Raw genomic sequence first — 21,810 nt, forward strand, 5'->3', positions numbered from 1 at the left:
ACTTCCATGGTAGTAAAAAATGACATTTGGTATGTCACAGGGATAAAAGTTCACAGACTTGCCATGCTTTAAGTGGCCTCTCAGCTTCCTGTTCCAGCAACCTGCTGCCAAGCCTTGCTTGCCATTGCCTACCCTCTCTCTAGAACTGTAGGCAAAAAAAAAAAATCAACTCTTTCTTCCATTGGTCACTTTGGCAATGCTGTTTTATAATAACAAATTATAACTAATAAATATGGTTAAAATGTGAAGGAAAAATAAAAATAATCTTAAAAAATATGATTTCCTAAGCAGAACAGCAACTGTTTTGATATTTGTCTAGAAATTGGGATAAAGCTATAGGTTTGGTTTATCTAAAGTTTGGTAACAGAGTTTAGACCTGAATAAATCCAAGCAAATGCAAAGAGGCCATCAGTAAATTCATGTACTGTAGTGAAAGTATTCACAGCTCTGCCAAGTTCTGAATTACAAATTTTAACATTATAAGGTTATCTAATATCTTTGTCAATCACAATAGATGGAAATAGAATATTTTATTTATCAGATGCTTATGAATTATTCTGAAATTGACTATTGCCACATATTGAAGTAATTTTCTTTTGTTGGATTTAATTTCACCAATGTAGAAGTTACAAGCAATTACAACAATAATTCAATGTGACAGTATTTAAAAGAATATATATCCCATTGTGTCATTATTTCTTATGGCCATATGAGCTACATATGGAAAATCTGGGACATGCCAAGCATAGTGATTCATGACTTTCTGAAGTCAAATGCCTAGTCATCCAGAGCAAGAAAGAGAACATCAGCCCAAGTCTTTTCATCATCCCTTACAGTCACTCATAAACTCCCTTCAACAATGACTGCTCTTGGGAGGTCTAAGACCATACCTAACTTTGTTTTTACACTTTACGTAAGACAAACCATACAGATCTATTAGGTTTCTTTTTTACAACATAATGTCTTTGAAATGCTCCATATAGTCTTATCACTTAGTTTATTTATTTTATGGTTGCATGTTATTGTGTGATATGAATATACTATAGTACATTCATTCACAGTAACAGAGCTGTATTACAACTGGATATGGTCTTTTGTAAGCATATTATGTACTTCTATAAAAGTAGAATGCATCCTAGAATGGAATAATTGGACCAGGATATCCTAATAAAACCTTAAACTATTTAGCAGACTGAATCTAGATGTATGAAATATTAGAAAATTAAAAGAATAATGGCAAAATCAGTTGTTGGTCATTGTAGTGGGTGCTATTAATGTGAACTAAAATACTACAAATAAGACAAGATTTATATTTGGCAGAGAGAAACTCAAAACTAGGTGATAGCAGGAAGCAAACACCAAGAGAAAAAATGAGCATCAGATTGGCACCAACCTTAATTCCCATGATTACAAACCTGATATGATACCTTCAAAAACTATAAAACAAGAAAGAACATTTTCAAAAGAGGTGGATAATGCCAAGCATAAAAGTCATCTTTATCTGTGAAGAAGCAGTACACACTAGAGATTCAGAGAGTGTGTAGCCCTGTTCAGGGGAGAAGCCCTTAAGCACGCCACGGCTGTTTCCCCTGTGTGCAGCCGGGACATTTTCAGTCCATTTTGATACTGTGAGAACTGAATGAAATCATAATTAGCAAGGTTTTAGCATGTCAATGACAATCAGAAGTTATCAATATTTACTAATTTCATTTTATTTATCTTCTCTTTAAAACCCATTTCTTTATAGTAAGAAACAATTCCAACTCCCTTTAGTACACTGGAACATTTGTCAGATGTTCTCTCTATTTCTAATAAAAAATGAGTCCTCAAACACACTATTGTAGGCCCATGGACTGTAGAACAGTGGCAGTGAAGCCCCCAGGGGATTGGACTAGGCTTTCTGGATACGGAAGACGGTTGTTTGGCTGGAACTGTTTGGGGAACACCCAGGCAGGGGATCCAGATCCATCCCTGGTGCATGGGCAGGCTTTTGGGAATCCGGTGCCTGTGGTGTGGCGCCTTGCATAGCCTTGGTACAGTTGGAAGGGGCTTGGACCTGCTGGACTCTGCTGACTCCCCATGGGAGACCTTGATTTGGGGGATGTGGGGATATGGGGTGTTTTGGGAGGGAGGGCTGGAAGATGGGAGGAGGAGGTGGGATCTGTGGGTGGTATGTAGAGTGAGTAGAAAATTTCTTAATAAAGAAAAAAAATGAGTCCTCAAACACAAATCTGATGCAAATACAAAGGGGACATTTTTTAAAATTCATGTATATCATTCATTTATTTGACAAATATTTAGTGAGCACCCATTGTGCAAGGTACTAGGCTATACAATATGTGGATATGAAGATGAATTAGCTACATCGCCTCCCCATCATGAAATAATTCACAAACTGTTAAAGAAGAGAAATTTTTGACTTGCCTATCCCTATCTAAGCATGTATGGAAGTACTCTATGTACTAAATACCACAAAGTGTTCTAAACACTGTTATTCCAATATGAAAGTGTGAGCCATCATTTCTAGATGAAGTAATTTGAAGGGCATTTATCACATCATATCTGCTGTGGTGTTTGAAAGCTTTGTTGAGTGTAGCTCTCTATCAAGTTATTCTAAAAGCACAGAGGAAAGCAATGCATTTATGGGGACGCAATCAGTCATCTATTACAGGAATTCTGTCACCGGTCCACTAGCCAATTGAGAGGAGTGCTTTGGTCCAAGAGGTGGAGTTTTCATTGGGGATAGACTTAACCAAGGGAGAGACAGGCCTTTTTTGGAGAACGATCAAGCAACGCTGGTGTAATGGGTAGCTTGTGACTCGGTTCAGATTCCCCATTTGTTCTTTAATATTTGTGCATGGATTTTGTTTGTTAATAAATGGCAAAGTCTTCCTTAGCAAGGGCTGAAGGTCTAGCAGTGAGAAACCAGCTTTGATCTAATACATGGATGAGTTTGTAATATTGTTCTTGGTTGTTTCGTTTGTTTGCTAGTTCGATGACACATCAATGGGATATGAGAAGTTGTTGGATAGAGCACTGACATATGATTCTAATGGCCTCCAAAACATTCTGAAGCATAGCTATGTTTTTAGAAGTAACAGGTTCAGATGGAAGTTCCCTACTAGCAAAACAGTAATTAGATCCTCAGAAACAAGGCAGCTAAGTACAGTACTGCTCTATGTAGCACAAGGTATGTAGGAAAGAAGACAGTAGCTTTGTGGAGTAGTGCAGCTAAGAGAATAATAACTAGAACACTGACATCAGAATTCTGTCCTAATTCTGACTCTAATTACTAGCTGTGTGAGCTAGCTACTTAATCTCTCTGATCCTTAGTTCTCTCATCAGTTCATTAGGCATAACGATAACACTCAGGGGCCAATCTTTTATATTCATTGTAAAGACAATAAATATGATATTATATATATTAAATAATTATTATATATAATTAAATAAAATATATATATATAAAGAAATTGTATTAGAACATAAGAGAGGGTGTCGAGAGAAACAAGACACACACAGAAAAATGAGAAAGGGAGAGAGAGAGAGAAGAGAGTTAATTCATTCAAAGAGAACAACACATGTTTTTAGTATGTACCTTCACCTAGTTCCTAAGATGGTATATGCTGCTGCCCAAGCCACAGAAAGAAGGGTTGCATGCTGTAGTGGATTTACAAGTAGTTACGTGTGAAAGGCAATGTTAGAGATCAGCACAGAAGTTTGGCCACATGGAGCTTTGTGTAACATTGTAGTATTGTCGTTTTACATGCATCCAGAAGTAAGTTGAGGGAGCACAGCTGTTGGAACACTGCTGCTAGTTAACTCACCACAAGATGAACAGCTAAAGTAGACAGATAAATTTTAAGCATATTGCAATAGTCTATATAAAGTGATAGAAGGAGCTTAAAGTCAATGAAGTATAAGTGGGAAGAAAAGGTTAAGTCGGACAAAAAAATGAATTGAGGAACTACATATAGGGAGTACTGAAATACTGGACGTGGAATGTGAGAAAGTCAGAATGAGGAAGCAAATTGTCTAGAGCAACCTCTTGTGGTGAAGAACTTCTACTTCACAAACATGAGGATGAGAGTTTGAAACATAGCATACACATAATAGTCCTGGTGTTCAACAAACACCTGTAACTCCATATTTGAGGCATCTAGTGCCACTTTCTGGCCTCTGTGCATGTACACATAGAGGTAGATACATACACACATAAGTAAATTTTTTTTTTTTAAATATCTAAAATGAAATAGAAGCATGGAACTACTATCGGGTGAGAATAAATGATGGAAAGTGATGTCATTTCTGGAAACCAGAAAAAAAAATACTGTTCCACAAACAGTTCTACAGATGAGAGAAAGGAGATTATGGAAAACTGAAACCACAGATTTGATCACAGCAAAAGTACCTAGATATCTGAGGAAGCTGAGCGAACAGATGATAAGAAAGCTCATGTGGATTCTGGGAAGAAATGATGGTGGAGATAAAATTTAGGATCATCAGCATTTCCATCACTTATGGCCATAGACATAAGTGGTTACTGTATTAGACAGAGGCAGTTGCCCTAAGCAGGTGCCCTAGCTCTCTCTGAGTGTTAAAGTCAGGAAGAAGAGGAAGAATGGTGTGAAGGAACAGTCAATGGGAAGGAGGAGCGAAACTAGATGGTTTAATACATTCAAGGGAGAAAACATCTCTCTGTCTCTGTCTCTGTGTCTCTCTGCCTCTGTCTCTGTGGGTTTATGTTTATCTCTCCCCCTCCTTCTCTTTGTATGCGTGTCTTCTCTCTGTGTGTCCCCCCCTCTCTCTCTCTCTCTCTCTGTGTTATTCTCTGTCTCTCTGTCTTTTTCTGCCCCCCACGGCATAGAGGAATTTAAGCTACGTTCAGCTGAAAGTTGATATTTGATGTGACAGCATAGATATATTGGCAACCTTGGCCACTGTGGTGGTTTAAATGAGAAATATCCTCCAAAGACTCAGGCATTTGAACACTGGGTCCCCAGTTGGTGGTGCTATTTGGGGAGTTTAGGGGGTCTGGCCTTGCTGGAGGAAGCATGTCACTAAGGGCAGACTTTGAGGCTTCACATCTGTAGGATGAATCTTAAAGGTCTTATTAATAAAAACAAACCCAGAGCCATGTATTGAGGTGAACACTGAAAGATCAGAGAAACAGAACAAGCCACAGCTAACCTTAACCTTGTCAACTTCTCAGCCAATCCTATTTCCACAGACTGAAAACCTCTGAGTCCTCACCTGAATGGATCTTAGCTGAACTACTGCTAAGCCTAAAAGCTTAACCAGCTTCTAGTTCCTGGTCCTCGCACCTTATATACATTTCTGCTTCTTGCCATCACTTCCTTGGATTAAAGGCATGTGTCACCATGCCTGGTTGTTTCCAATGTGGCTTTGAACTCAGAGATCCAAATGAATTTCTGCCTCTGGAATGCCAGGATTAAAGGTGTGTGCTACCACTGCCTAACCTCTATGTTTAACATAGTGGCTGTTCTTTCCTCTGACTCCCAGGTAAATTTCTTGGGGTGCACAATATATCAACCACATACATCTTTCTAGTTCCAGTTTGCTCTCTGCTTTGTGTGTGTCAATGGAGATGGGATCTCTCAGCTTTCTACCCTGGCCACCTGGTGCCATGCCTCTCTGGCCATTCTGGACTCTTCCCCCTGGAATGATAAGCCCAAATAAACTCTTCATTCTATAAATTGCTTCTTTCCATGGTGTTTGATCACAACAAAAGAAAAGTAACAATACAGCTACCGTGCTTTCAGTAAAGAAGAAGTATGAAAACTGAATTAAAGCAAGCATTAGAAAAAAGAATATAAACATACTTTATATTTTCTGTGCAAATAAGTACTAGAGTTTTGGTTGGTGGGAAAACTATCCCAAGTGATTGTTTTAAAATCGGAATTAGGACAGAATGTAAAGTTTACATGCCTACTGCAATGGATAACAAGGAAGAAAATTGATGTTGGAGCGTGGGAAAGAGGTAAGTCCAGGAGTGATTCACACATGTGTAATGGGTTAGCAACATGATCCTCATTCAGTAACATAAGCACACCAACTGGATTTGTTTTAACAATGAGAGTACCATTTTCTCAACACTTCTCTTTCTGGGGTGATGTAAGAACAAAGACGATGGCGCTGATAACTATTACTACTATCCTCAGGTTTTGGTGTTGGTGATTGAAGCCAAACCTCTATGACTGTTAGGCAAACACTCTGAACGGCACCCCTAACTAAGGAAATATTATTTTAAGATTGGTGTGTAGATATTGAACTCTGAAAAATCAGACTGTGGGACATTCATCTTTTTGAATGAAATAACAAGCAACTGATGAAATGCAGAAGCATTTCCAGATGAACGCTAACCTCAAACTTGTGTTCAAACACACCCAGAAGGCAACTGAGCCTGGTTCTCCAGACACATTCAACTGAGAGTGACTGGGGTACAAATTAGTGGGGTTATTCATTTAACTATATTTTTTTTGTTTCTTTTCAGTTGATGTTTTTTGTTTGTTTGTTTGTTTCTTTTCAAATAATGAATAATGGTGGGAAGGAGGAGCAATGCAGAAAAGGTAGAAAATGAAACAGAACTGTGAGAACACATGGGAGATGGGGTACAGAGGGATTATGGAAGAGTTAATGAATTGGCAGTCTCATATGCATGGAGGAACTGTTGGCAAGGGACAATAAAATAAGTGAGCAAAAAAGTATTCCTAAGGAGTGAGAAGGAAGGATGATGGAAACTGACACAATGCATTGGTTTTGTGTGACATGTAACTGATGAATTGAGGTGGGAAGGAGCCAATATCATTTCAGGTACCATAAAGAACTAACAGTTCAGGACATCAGATGGATTATCTTCATGAATAGTGTAATTACCAAGATTGATCATGGAGGTAATTGGAAAGGAAGTGATCCCTAGACGCTAATTTCTTCAGTGAATGTAGGAGGGAGACCGAAGCCTCCAACAAGGAGGGCTACTAAGTGAATGTCTGAGATAACATTTGATTTAATATGGCTAGGTTGTGTAATCATGAAAACTGGACCATCTAAAGTAGAAAAAATTAAGCCATGATGATGATGATAGAATCAGATCCATAATACCAATGGACATTTCAGGTTTTTAAAACAGAAATTCATATTATTATAACTAATTTCTTGAATTGTAGCCATCTGTTTGCTAACACCAATGATATAGAGATATAATTACACAGCAATGACCATGACTGATAAGTATAAATGATCTGACTTGCATCATTCTTCAATTATTCTTATTCACCTATAAAAATCACAAAAAGGTAATTATTTCTGATGATTTGATATTTATAGAAACAAGGCAAACGGAAATCATCTTTCTTTCTTTCTTTCTTTCTTTCTTTCTTTCTTTCTTTCTTTCTTTCTTTCTTTCTTTCTTTCTTTCTTTCTTTCTTTCTTTCTTTCTTTTTACCATTTGCAATCAAATACTGACCAGGATTGTTGGACTGGGCCTCCATGGGAATCATGAGCTTTGCCCTGGTGGCCCGGCGTGCTGCAAGGGACCTCTCCAAAGTGGACATGGAGCTCCCTGCTTCCTCAGTATCTTGACCTAAAAAAAAATTAATGACTATAAGAGCAATACTAATAATCTCCAAAAAATATATCTTCCTCTAAGTAAAAAATTCCCATGTGTAAACTATTTGATTTTATACTTAAAAGACTCTACTTCACCACAAAATCTCTTAGATTTGATAAACATTTTTCATCAAAGTAGCATGATGTATCAGCAAGATAAAAATAAGAAGAACAAAGCTGGAGATATCACCACACATAACCTCAAAGTATATCTCAGAGGCACAGTTGCAAAAATTATGTAGTAGGTGGTACTAGCAGAAAAATAAATATGCAGAATTGAATGCAGGACCCAGAAATAAACTCACTCAGTTATAGCCACATAACTCTTAACAAAAGTACCAAGCACATGTGTTGAGGGAAAATGTGTACATACAAAAACTATTAATTTTGGGAAATACTTAAAAACAAATTACCTTCCCTCTGTGAATATGTGATATCTAAAAATTCAAAAAAGAAAAAAAAGAGAAGCAATATGGAGCTGAAAAATATTTAAAAGTAAAACATTACCAAATTTAGCAACAGACATACATCCATTTATATAATTAATTTATTAATTCATAATTAGTTCATAGTCAAATCAGCAAAATCTATGCCAGACATGTTGCTGCTACACTTCTGAAACCTAAAAGCAATGATAACATTTTTCAAAGCAGTGAGAAGAAAGCAGTCTAATCCGTGTACTGTGGTGCAACACTTTGAGTGACAGTGGGTTTCCCATCAGGAACCAGGGAGGCCAAAGTAATGTTCCCATTTTCAGATGCTGAAGGAGGTAAATGACAAAACTTTCAAGTCTCAAATGAGCTGGTGACGCAGAAATTGTCCATAGAGCACCATCAGTAAAATGTGCTCCAAGAGTAATTGTTAAGTCAGGTTATTTTCTGATAAAATAAAATGCAAGGGATTTCTTTCTAGCACTTTAATTCTGATGGAATGGCAGCTCATTTTCTATAAATAATAAAAGGAATCTTCAAAAATTGGAAGCAAAATAAACAACAAGAACTATACAAAAATTAAATAATTATTTCTTCCTGTTTATTATTTAAAGTAGTATTTAATAAGTGGAAACAAAAACTAGAACAGTATCTACTATGTGTATTAATTCTCAGACATAAATAAATAAAAGAAAAAAGGGTAATTTAGATCCAGCTATGTAAATATTTCACAGTTTTCAGATAAACCATTCAACGTTGGTGGGTGCCTCTGGTCTTCTATTCCTGATTCTGTAGTTACATTTTAATTCTAGGAATTGAGCTGTTTAGAATGACATTTGCTTATTGGGAATTTTACCAAAATATTTTCCATTACAATTTTTGAAGCACGGATTTTTTTTTTCTGTATTTTGTATGGTTTCAGCCTTCCTCCACTGTAATAAATACCCCAGACAATCAACTTAGAAAGAGAAAAAAATTATTTATGTCTTATAGCTCTGGAGTTTGAGTCCATAATTAATTTCCTTGTTGCTTTTAGACTGTGGAGAGGCAGAACATCATTTCTGAAGTAGCTGGTTAAGGAAAACCACTTACCTCAGAGATGGAAGCCAAAGAAAGAGAGGAAGGGCCTAGAATCCAACTTTCCCTGAGAAAATATTCTATAACGAACAAAGACTCTGTCTTCTAGTCCACACCTGGAAACTTCCCACCACTTCCCAAGAGCAACATTTACTGAGGACAGAGCATGCACCAGGGCCTTGGAGCAGCAGTAATCTAGGCCAGACTAAGAAACAACATCTGAGGTCTTTAAGGGAAGTACGTGATATTATTCTCCATTGGTCCAAACAGAGTTGGGAAATTTATATAAAACCTTCAGTTAACATGTAGAAAATTAAAAACAAATAAGCTAAGTTCTAAAACATGATTTTCAATGAGCTGAGTGTCTTTTTTTAAAGTTGAGTATCCAAATGTCACAATGTTGGAATGTATTTTTCTATGCATGGGATATGAAAATTAAGGACTAACCCTCAGGATTTCCAGGCAAGAGATGTACTGGGTTTCATGTTTAGAAAGCAAATTCTGTGTGTAAACACGAAGGTCAATAGATTCTAATCCTTGTCTTTCTTTCTCTTTTGTAAAGTTTTATGTCAAGGGAAGTTTGAAACCCATTATGTGGCGAAGAGAATCATCATTGCATTGAGACTTCTACCATATTAGTCACTATAAATTACACTACTAAGACACTCTACCTGTGTGGTTGGGGAAGAAGAGGTTATGTTTAAGGCAGTTAAGTATAAGTGTTACAAAAGGTGGAAGAAATTAGGAAAAGCAAAGGGAACCTTTTATTTGATGAAAAATATTTTATATTAATTCAGCTAATATTTAATTCACTTCTCTTTCTGTGGCTGAAATACAAATATTGAACATGATTTTTGAGTTTATTCAGAATTACTTTCATGCACAGAGAAGTTAACACTTTCTATAAACCTACTAAATAAATTCATTGAAATTTGGTAATTAAAGCGTGGATTTGAAGGTTGGAGGATTTTTAGTCATAGATGACCAGTATCAACTATATCAACCACATTTATAACTATGTAACCTGCAGTACTGTATACCCCACAATCCCAACTATGTAACCTACAGTACTGGCCGTATGAACTACAGCAGTTGTTCTCAACCTATGGGTCATGACCCCTTTGGTGGTCACACATCAGATATCCTGCATATCAGATGTTTACATCACATTCATAATAAGCAAAATAACAGTTCTGAAGTAGCAAGGAAATAATTTTATGGTTGTGGGTCACCGTAACATGAGGAACTATACTAAAGGGTCGTAGTTTTATGAAGGTTGGGAACCACTGAACTATATCAGTGACTATGTAACTTACAGTTCTGTCTATGTGACCTAAAGTGCTGACTACGTAAACTATAGTACTAACCGTGTGAACAACAATAGGGACTATCTAACCTACAGTACTGACCTTGTAAACGACAGCAGTGACTATATAACCTACTGACTCTGTAAACTATAGTACTGACCAGAAAAACTACAGTATTATGTAACCTACAGTACTGACTATGAAACCATGGAGATGACTAAGTAACCTATACTACAAACTATAGTGTTGACCATGAAAACTATAGTACTGACCATTGATCCTATAGTGCTGACCATGAAAACTATAGCACTGACCATTGAACCTACAGGACTGGCCATGAAAACTGTAGCACTGACCATTGAACCTATAGTACTGACCATTGAACCTATAGCATTGACCACTGAACCTATAGGACTGGCCATGAAAACTATAGCACTGACCATTGAACCTATAGTGCTGACCATTGAACCTATAGTACTGACCATTGAACCTATAGTGCCGACCATTGAACCCATAGCACTGACCATTGAACCTATAGGACTGGCCATGAAAACTAGTACAGACCATTGAACCTTTGGGCTAGCCATAAAAACTATAGTACTGACCACTGAACCTATAGGACTAGCCATGAAAACTGTAGTCCTGACCATTGAACCTAAAGTACTGACCACTGAACCTATAGCACTGACTATTGAACCTATAGGACTGGCCATGAAAACTATAGCACTGACCATTGAACCTATAGGGCTGACCATTGAACCCATAGTACTGATCATTGAACATATAGTACTGACCATTGAACCCATAGTACTGACCATTGAACATATAGTACTGACCATTGAACCCATAGTACTGACCATTGAACATATAGGACTGGCCATGATAAAAAACAAAAACCTACAGTACTGACTGTGCAACCTATACTACTGATTACATAACCCAAAGTACTGACAATATAACCTGTAGTATTTACTGTGTAAACTACAGTACTGAATGTGACACCACAGTACTGACTACATAACCTATTGTACGACGTAACCTACTATATTAACTATAAAACCCAAAGCTTGTGGCTTAAGTTGCTTCATTTATTTTATGAGGAGAATAACACTTATCTCAAAGTATATTGTAGGGATTCTGTGAGATAATGTATGAAAATGACAGACATAGTACTTGACAGAGTAATCTTTCTTTACATAGCTTTTGCCTCCTCAAAAACTTTATCATGAACACAGGACATGGTGGCATAGACCTTTTCTCCCAGTACTCAGGAGGTAGAAAAAATAGGACCCTTGCCTGCATTGGGACTTTGAGGCAAGCTTGGCATACTTGAGACCCAGTGCCAAAAAAAAAAAAGGCATTAAAAAAGGAAAAGCAAAGAAAGAAATGTGAAGTTCCTTTCCCTGTAAGCAATGCTGTCCTCATGTTGAGGACAAATAGACACAAGTGTCCTCTCATTCCAAAGCAAACAGTCACCACTGGGGTCAAGCCTCCCTTAGTACTTATTGAGAGACATAAAGCTAGTCTAACTGCTTCAAAGGTCAGTATAGAAAGAAAAATGGGGGTAAATGGCATCCTGGAAGTCCTTGAAAAGTCTTCTGAAGACAGTGTCAACCCCCTCCACTGGGAGGCAAAGACATTCTCCTGTCCCTGGTACTCAGTCCAGAATTAAGCTGCAAGATGCAACCTCTGAAAAGAATCGAAGTTCCTGCAAGAAATTTGTTTTCCTTTCATTCTGCAGAAGGAGGGAAGCCCTCTCTAGCAGTGGCCTTGCTGAACTATCATGTGTCTGTCAAAACAGAGGGAGAGGTAACAGATGAGACAATGATCACGGAAGTGTAAGATCTTTGGTCTTGACAAGGATGTAGGAGCTTCTTGGAGATTGAGTAGGTTTACAGAATGTTACTCAGGCTTGATTCCTCTTGCTGAAACTGCATTAAGTACTTTCACACAGCAAAGGAACCATGAGTTTGCATGGAGAGCTCTGAGCTGATTTCCAATAGCATAAACTTAGGCAATGGAGGAATTCCTCAAGTGTGTGTGAAGAACTCATACTTGTACAACAGGAAATAGGGCTGTTATTTAGGAGCCCCACAGACAAAAGCAGTGAAGAATTCTGGGGTCCTTTTGACTCTTCTTTTTTTCTTCATGGCATCTCTTTTCTCTCATGTGCCCCAAAGAATGGAAAGGGAGGGCTCTGTGGGTTGGTTCTTAACTGGCACTCAAAGGTCCATGTATTAGAGACTTGGCTGCCAGCTGGTGGGGCTAATGGGATATGTGAGAACATGTAGAAGGAAGTTAGATGGTTGGGGAACATTAGAGGGGTGTTTTTGTTTGTTTTTTACTCTTTTGGGGGGTCCACTACCCAGCTCCCAAGGAAACACACACGGAGGCTTATTATTACTTATGAATGCTTGGCCTTATTTTGGCTTGTTTCTTGTCAGCTTTCCTTAACTTATCCCAACTTCCTTTTGCCTCTGGGCTTTTCCTTTCCTATTCCTGCATACCTTTGTTTGTTTCTTACTCAGTGGCTTTCTGGGGAGCTGAGTGGCTGGGTCCTGGAGTTGTCTTCCTCCTTCTCTGACTCCGAGCTCTTTTTCTTTTCCAGATTTCTCCTTCTGTCTATATCTATATCTATGTCTATATCTATATCTATATCTATATCTATATCTATATCTATATCTATATCTATCTATCTATCTATCTATCTATATCTATATCTATCTATATCATCTCTATCTATCTATCATCTATCTATCTATCTCTCTCTACATATATATATATATATATATATATATATTCTCCTTGCCTGCTGCCCCCGCCTGTCCTTTCTCCTGCCTTGCTATTCGCCAGTTCTTTATTAGACCATCAGGTATTTCACACAGGCACAGTAACACAGCTTCATAGAGTTGAACAAATGCAACATAAACAAAAGTAACACACCTTAAAATAATATTCTACAGAGGGGTTCTTGGGAAGTCACTCTCTTCTTTTGTTGGTTTGCCTTATCGTTGTGTCCAGAATCCTCTGCCATGTATTTCCACCATGACTGATTGATAGTGTTATCATGGGCCCAAAGCAACAGGGCCAAGCTAACAGGGACTGAAAGCCTTGAAACTGTAAGCCATGATGTAAACTGTAAACCTTCCCTCTTTATAGCTAAATTATTCAGGTATTTTCTATATGTTAATGGAAACTTGACTAACAAACAGGGAAATGCATGAAGGTGATTCTAAAACAGACCATGACCCTTCTGCCCCATTTTAGCATTCCAATCTGCTTGAAGGTCCTAGAAGATTGAAAGAACAGATTATGAACCCAGTCTCCATATCTAAAAGTCTAGCTAGTAATGAGGAAAGAGAACTTTTACATTCTAGATCATAGTTATCAATATGGCTAGGTTGCCCTTGAATCTGCTCATGATGACCTTTAAAGACTAAGAGAGGAATATTTAACATGTGCTTGAAAAATCAGTGACTAAAAATCCTTGTTTTAGAAATCTTGAAATAACAAAGCCCAGTAAACCATTTGCACATTCTCTTGACTAAGATATTTCATTTAGTTTTAAAACAGAGGCTCCTCATTTAGAAAGGAGATCCGGGGCTTTTCTAGTGCTCATTTTCTGTGCTATTGTCCTTCCGGTAAATATTCAGATAATACAATGACCTCCAGAAAACAGTGTATTTTAGAACCAGTTTATTGAATTCTTAGTGATCCCTGGATATCACTTATTATGCTCTAGTCTACCGAACAATTGGCATTTCTTCATTTAGCTCTGTTTACCAACAGCTTTCAAATGACTTTGTCCAGTGAGAGATCATATAATAATGTGACTGGAGATGACAGTTGGTCTCCATGGTAATGAATGCCAAAATAACAGTATTTTTTCATTCTTCAGGTGCTCCTAATGTTATTTTTTTCAAACAATGAATCAATAGCAAATTTAGAATCATCTTTTAATAACCCACAGAGATTGAGAAGTGGAAAATGTATGGCTAGTCTCAAACTTTATTGCCTTAACAACACTTGTGTGAGAATATCATTACCTGAATGCGAGGCGCTTTTGCTTCCCATCTGGGTTTCTGACTGGCTGTGGCTAACCGGTGTGAGGTCTTGGCAGCTCTGGATAGGGGAGTCCCTTCCTGCAGGGTCAGTTCCTGAAGGCTTCTCAATATTTTTCATTTCCATTTCTTCATGATGGATCCAAAGGTCAGGAGGTCGGAGGTCCTTTTGACTACCCTTCCTCTTGCTCACACTGTGGGTGGCCCGTTTCCTGTACAACAAAGTGAGAGAGCAGGTGTGAGTGCTTCTATCCAATGGTGCCTCCTCTCTTTCCTTTGTCAGTTCACGTTGGAAGTAGAGAAAAGAAACAAAAGGACTCCCAGGAGGAATCAGATGAAACCCCAAAATTGGCAGGCTTGTCTTGGCTGTCTTTTCTCTTTTCCCCCCTGAGCCTCAGCAAATTTCTAGGAGATCCTGAGCTGAATCCCTAGGGTCCCAGCAGCCTGCCAGAAGCCATTCTCCAGCTTCAGCAGCTGGAGATTCATGCACAAGGTGACAATGGGTTAGAGGGAGCCATATGCCAATCTTTGGAGGTAGGCATAAGGTACCTGACTGCAACATCTGTTTCAGAGATAAATGAAGGAGTAGCTTTGAAAGGGCAGAGAGAAATAAAAAGGCCAGAATTTGTGCCAACAGCTGAGATTGGAGCTTAGAAGAAAGTCTATGCCTCGGCTTTATAATTTAATGTGCAACTGGGATGCTTGCTATTTGAAAACAAAAGGCCGCATGAGGACATTCCTAGGTGAATAAAACACTTTCCCTTGGAGTCATGTCTGCATCCAAACATGGTGAGAGTTGTCTTTTGAAATTAGAAGAGAAAGAAAGATCCTTTTACTGGAAACATGTTTCAAATCTCCCTTATTTACTTCAGTAAGATTTTAACTACCCAATTTTTTATTTCAGTGATAATCACATCTTGATGTTACCAACACTCAAATGCTCTCTGTGTACAAAGTAAAGTAGCATAGTGCTTATACGTTAATCATTTGAATCAGCAGCAATCCACAAACCATGGCTCACAGGCCAGATCTGCCCCAACCTGTCTTGCAATAAAGTTTTATTGCGATGTGGGGGCCTTCGTATGCTTGTGCACTGTGATGATGGAACTGAGGAGCTGTGTTGGAAACTGTATGCTGAAAAATCTTAAACTGGGCTTACTGTTAACTCCAGAACTATTTTCAACTATATTTTCTAATTTCATAAATGTTAATCTCTACTTGAAACTTTAATCTTTAAAAAAATAATATAAGACAGAATGCAAATAGCCAAAAATCTGCTTTGAACAGAATCCCTTAAAAGCCTTTAAAGAATATGTACTTTCTACTTTTTTCATTTACAAAGTGACTGCTTTATTAAGGGTATAGCTTCCAATATTTATTGAGTGTGAAAGACAAGGTAAACTTGTGTGTGTGTGTGTGTGTGTACATGGAGGCCAGAAGTCAACCTTTGGTGTCATTCATTCAGAACAGTCTATCTTATTTTTGAATCAGGGTCCTGGGAATCACCAATTGGGCTAGGTTAGCTTGCCAACAAGCCCCAGATATCTGTCCATCTCCATATTACTGGAGCTTGAACTGCGATGTCTGAGTTTTACAAAGATATTAGGGATCCAACTGAATCCTCATGTCCACCCAGCACAAGCACTTTACTGAATGAGGCATTTTCCCCAGGCTCTGAACAAGCTAATCTTAATGAAAAAAACTATAACCTCTGCAAAACCATTGGGAATGACGTTGCCTTTCCAATTACTGACTTAGAAGCTTTACAAATATTTTCCAATTACTATTCAGCGGTATAATTTGTTGAAATTTCTCAGCATTCTTTTCTGTCTTTCTGCCGTATACTGATGAGAACAGGAGACAAAGAACTCCAGACTTACTAGCTGCTTTGTGGTTTAGTAGAGAATACTGTGTGCTCACTGCCCTACTACCCTCTCAACACCTTTGTGGTTGGTATCATGACAGCAGCCCTACACTGTCCCTGACCATGGTCGAACCGAATTCCTAGGTAGTTTTCTGGTCTCTAAGACCATGACCACTGGCCTTCATTATATGAATCCATTTTCCTACACTTCATTTGTCCTCCTCGACATTCCTACAACAGACCTATATGTGTTCTACCCCTAGTGACAGAATAGATGATTTTCTCATTGTTAAACAGATCACTGTGTTGTCTCTCTTTCAGACTTCAGCATCCCCATGATTGTCTTTAGAGAAGCACAGTTCCCACACACAGAATGACACCATGTGCTTCCTCAGGATAACTCAACATTTAAATAGTCTATGGAAAAAAATCCTGATGAAAACTTTTTAGTGAGGTCAGAGAGATGGCTCAGTTGTTCAAAGCTCTTGCTGATCTTCCACAGGACCCAGGTTTGATTTTTAATACCCTAGTCAGGTTAGCACACAATGATCTATAATTCCAGTTTCAGGGCAACTGATATGCTCCCTTGCCTCCCTTGATACATGTACAATACACACACGCATACAGGCACACGCGCGCGCGCGCGCACACACACACACACACACACACACACACACACATACACACATACAGAGAGAGAGAGAGAGATTAAAATTAAAACTTAAAAACATTTCTTATTTTTGTGGACATCAAGGTGAGATGGGTAAGCCTGTAATTCCAGCATTTAGGAGGCTGAGGCAAAAAGGCTGGTTGAGTCTCAGGGCTACACAGTGAGTGGTAGGTCAGCATCCTCTACAACTGAGACCCTTTCTCAAAGAAACAAACAGATATACAACACACACACACACACACACATACACACACACACACACACACACACACACACACACACACACACACACACAATTTTTTTTTCTGCATGAAACCATGAAACCAATAATAAACCCAGAATTCTTGTTGCCTCATGCTTAAATGTATGCCTTGTTCAGTCATCCATTTATCCCCATTACTCTAAGGCCAGGCATCCCAGGGGTCCCATAAATTTAAAAAGTTCCAACTCTGGGGAAAGGCAGCAGCTTTTTGTTGGCTGTAAATCATAAACTTAACTGGGAAGAGGAAGTCATGATTCCTGGTCAATGCAGATAGCTTTGCTGATTTTTTTAAAATTTATTTTATAATTTAATTTAATTTTACATATCAGCCACAGATTCCCCTGTCCTCCCTCCTCCAGCTCCCCCCACCCTCCCCCCAGCTCACCCCCCATTCCCATCTCCTCCAGGGCAAGGACTCCCCTGGGACAGCTCAGCCTGGTAGATTCAATCCAGGCAAGTCCAGTCCCCTCCTCCTTTCGCCCAGGCTGAGCAAAGTGTCCCTGCATAGGCCCCAGGTTCCAAACAGCCAGCTCATGCACTAAAGACAGGTCCCAGTCCCATTGCCTAGTAGCCTCCTTTTTTTTTTAGATACACGTCTTCTCTAGGCTGCTCTCAGTTGACCAGTGAGATGCTGGGGAGATCCTGCAGGTCTCTAAACAGGTTCATTTGCTGTTTTGTATGTTTGGTTTGTTACTATTCTGTGGTGATATTGTGTTCCCCAATATATTGTGCACCCTAATAAATTTATCTGGGGTCAGAGAATAGAACAGCCACTAGTCAGACATAGAGGCCAGAAAATGGTGGCACTCACACCTTTAATCCTAGCCTTCTGGAGGTAAAGCTCCATCCAGATCTCTGTGAATTCAAAGCCACACTGGAAATAGCCAGGCATGGTGACTCACGCCTTTAACCCCAGGAAGCAATGGCAGAAAGTAGAAAGGTATATAAGGCATGAAAACCAGGAACTAGGCTGGTTAAGCTTTTAGGCTTTTGAGCAACAGTTCAGCTGAGATTCATTCTGGATGAGGACTCAGAGGCTTCCAGTCTGAGGAAACAGGATCAGCTGAGGAATTGGCAAGGTGAGGGAGCTGTGGCTGGTTCTGCTTCTCTGATCTTTCTGCGTTTACTCCAATACCCAGCTCCAGGCTTGTTTCATTAATAAGACCCTTTAAGATCCATGCTACACTATTCACCGCTCCTCTTCTCACAATGTCTGCTTTTCAAGAGAGGAGCCTTCTGCTCAAAAACCTTCCTCCCCAGCTCTTCCATGTGTACTGTGGCAGGTGTGCAATAAACCCAGCAGGTGCTCATAGCTAAAGCTTCTGAAATTTGTCTTCACACTCCACAAAGGGCAGCTGTCATCCTGACCTTCTGCCCATCTGCTGTGGCCCTAGCTTAATGGCTGGAACTGAGGCAGAACTCAGCTCTCTGGTTTCTGCAGGAGAACCTTCACAACATGTATGCAGATGGACCTCATGACTGCTTTCCAAAGTGTGGCCCAGGAGCAGAGCTGGAGGAGGTACTACCTGTGACCTTGTCAGGACTACTGAACCAGAGGCCATATCTGTGTTTTAACAGGAAAAATCTAACACATGTAAAATACTGCCAGGTGATGTATTTAGTTTGTTTGCTCATATTTTAAATATGATGCTCCGATGAAGTAAAGAAATACCACAATTGAACCCTTGCTCACAATGCAAAACTATCATTTCCCACAGTTAGAGTACCTTCTTTCAAAAAACACCTTTAAAATGGGAGCTATGTCTTCCTACCACAGGCACTCTCAAAGACAAAGTGCACAATTCACCTGGGCCCTCTGCTTTGGCCCAGTAGTGCCCAGTAAAGCATTTCTATCATGATGGAGTCCTGGGCTTTGTTTGATTACTTTCTGTCCTCTATAGTTTTGGAATCCTGGTTACTTAAATATGCTTACTCTTCATTGATCCCTTCATTTTTCTCTTCTACAGAGAGCCCCCCTAACCACTATAAGTCAGTGAAATCTTAGACTAGTGAACTTGCTTCCTTCTTTTTATGCCTCTCAAGTAGGCATTGGGTGTCAGGTGCTATACTGAGCTGTCAGGCTATTTCTCTGGCATAATACAATTCCTGCAGCAATGCAGGGCAAACTTCCCTTTGCACTTCTTCAGCATCATCCAATGTTTTACGACAATAAGTCACTCACGTATTTAATGAGAATTTGTGGAATAAGAAACATATGTCAAGAAGCATGGTAAGTACTACAAATACAGATAGGCAAGATATTAGAAGCATGATAAATGAATGAAAAGTATCATGACTCTGGGAATTTCTGCTTTGTTGGAGTAAGAAGATTGTACCAGAATATGGTAGACAGCAAGGCTGAAAAAGCAGAGGGTTCAAATCACTGGATGCCTTGCCTCCTACAGAAATATCCTGAATCTGATCATGAAATCAGTGGGCAATTTTAGAGATATTTTTTAGTTCAAGAGTTAATAGCTATCGCATTCATTATTTATAGGAAGCCAAACCACACAAATGTCATACATGCAATGATAACAGAAACATACAAAAAAGAACGCTTCATTTTTGTTATTTGAGAGCTCCTTCATGCCTTCCTTAACATTCAAGCTGCTCCTTAACATAACCTATTATTCGAAGTAAACCTTCTTCATTTTTGATGATCGTATTTGGGGCTATGAGTGATTTAGAAGCAAGAGAGATTGAGCATTTGTTTTATGTATGACTGCATCCAATCAAGTTCTAATGTACTGCTATCCTCTCCTAGATGCTTTGTCACGTTATAATAACTCATTCAGGCCCTACTATGTGCTAAACATTTATTTTGTTTAAGTTTTACACCAGAGCCAGACAATAAGCGGTCATATATTAATTCCCTAGTCAAAGGCATGCTCAAGGTTCAGTGGATTTTGCAGCAGGATGCTTGACCACCTGTGTAGAGAGAACATCAGGAAGGAAGGGCTGTTGTATGAGTGAAGACACAGCATAGGCTGTGCAGGAAAAGGAGGGTGGAAAGTAACAAGAGTCCCCTTCTTTCTCCATCCGCTGTGGTGGTTATTTTTCCTTGACTAGTAGCTGTTAACCTTGTATTAGAAACTCAGAGGATGTCAATGCTTTACTATATCTGTGTTTTTAAGGCCAAGTTAATTGATCTTCAAACCCTAAGAAGTTGCCAGTGAAACTCCTTGTGAAGTGAAGATGAAAAAAAAACAATCAAAATATTAAAGAGATGAAGAATCAGTTTCCTACAGATGTTAAAAGACAGTTGATACCATTTGATATTTAGTTGATCTTCAGTATTGAAAACAATCATTTTTGTCTAGATTTGAATGTATGCTATTCTTTAAAACTTGCTACACACATTAAATTTCATACAATGCTCAGCCGACAACTGTTTATATATGGGGAAGGAGTTTTATTTCCTTATTTTAATTTAATGTAGTAAGACAAGATTGTTATGTTCTCTAATAACTGCCCTACGAATGTAATAACCTCGTGTTCTGAATTTCCAGGATAGTCTCAACATTAACTTTTTAATCTTTATTAAGTATATACAGATTCTAACTCAAAAGTATGTGATTTCTATGTTTACAAGAAAAATAATTCTTTACTTTCAATAAAACACAACTCTTCTATATTACAATGTTCTATTGTAATCTTGCTAACTGAAAATATAATATATATAAAGTATGAAATCTTTAATTACCAAAACTAAGCAAAATGTATCTATTTTTCATTAAGCTAAAGCTATGTGCTGCAGTGTGATTTTGTAATTTACAAGTATTCCATTTGGGATTGCTGTGTTTTAGGCTGGACTGGATTATGGAAACATTTGTATTGGTTCTAAGGCTGAAGACACTGATGCTCAAGGATGAAGGACCTGCCAACATAGGACAAATCTAAATAAAAGGTATTATCTGCACCACCAGCAGGAGAATTTAGATGGAACATTGTTCGACTATTTTATATGATAAAGCTTAAGTGCTGTGGAATGTCTTTCTGTACACTGTGAACATGTGTTGTTCTGATTGGTTGATAATAAATAAAGCCATTTGGTCTATGGCAAGTCAGGTTATAGCTAGGCGGGAAATTGAAGAGAGAGACAGGAAGAAGAAAGGCAGAGAGGGGAGATGCCAGCCTGTCGCCCAAGGAACAACATACCAGCAGACTGGTAAGCCATGGAATAGGTGGCAAAACATAAATTAATAGAAATGTGTTAATTTAAGTTATAAGAACTAGCTAGCAAGAGGCTTGCCATATGTTATGCAGTTGGTAATTAATATAAGCCTCTGAGTAACTATTTTATAAGTGGTTGTGGGACTGCAGGCTGGGTGGGATGGGAGAAACCTGCATACACTAAAGTCTTACCCACTAACCTGTAAGTCAAGTAGATAGGTGGATTATTGTTAAATATATGATACTTATGAATAGAAATGTGATGAAATAAATATGACTGTATCAATTCAAATAAGAAATTCTTGATGGTTGATAAAAATAATTTCAATTTACTTG

General features: G+C 38.5%; 1 protein-coding gene across 2 annotated transcripts in view; it reads right to left on the reverse strand.

Moving 5' to 3' along the window:
• Nucleotides 1-21,810, reverse strand: part of Dcc (DCC netrin 1 receptor) — a 1,164,132-nt gene that overhangs the window by 54,967 nt on the left and 1,087,355 nt on the right. For both annotated transcript variants that reach the window (XM_052742483.1, XM_052742484.1), the window contains exons 24-25: nt 14,491-14,717; nt 7,487-7,603 (exon numbers count right to left, since the gene is read on the reverse strand). In XM_052742483.1, the coding sequence (XP_052598443.1) occupies nt 7,487-7,603; nt 14,491-14,717 (344 nt within the window). The remainder of the gene's footprint in view (nt 1-7,486; nt 7,604-14,490; nt 14,718-21,810) is intronic.

This window comes from Peromyscus californicus, unplaced genomic scaffold, assembly GCF_007827085.1.
Source record: "Peromyscus californicus insignis strain IS unplaced genomic scaffold, ASM782708v3 Scaffold_17__1_contigs__length_78620276, whole genome shotgun sequence".
In the NCBI taxonomy this organism is placed as follows: Eukaryota; Metazoa; Chordata; class Mammalia; order Rodentia; family Cricetidae; genus Peromyscus; species Peromyscus californicus.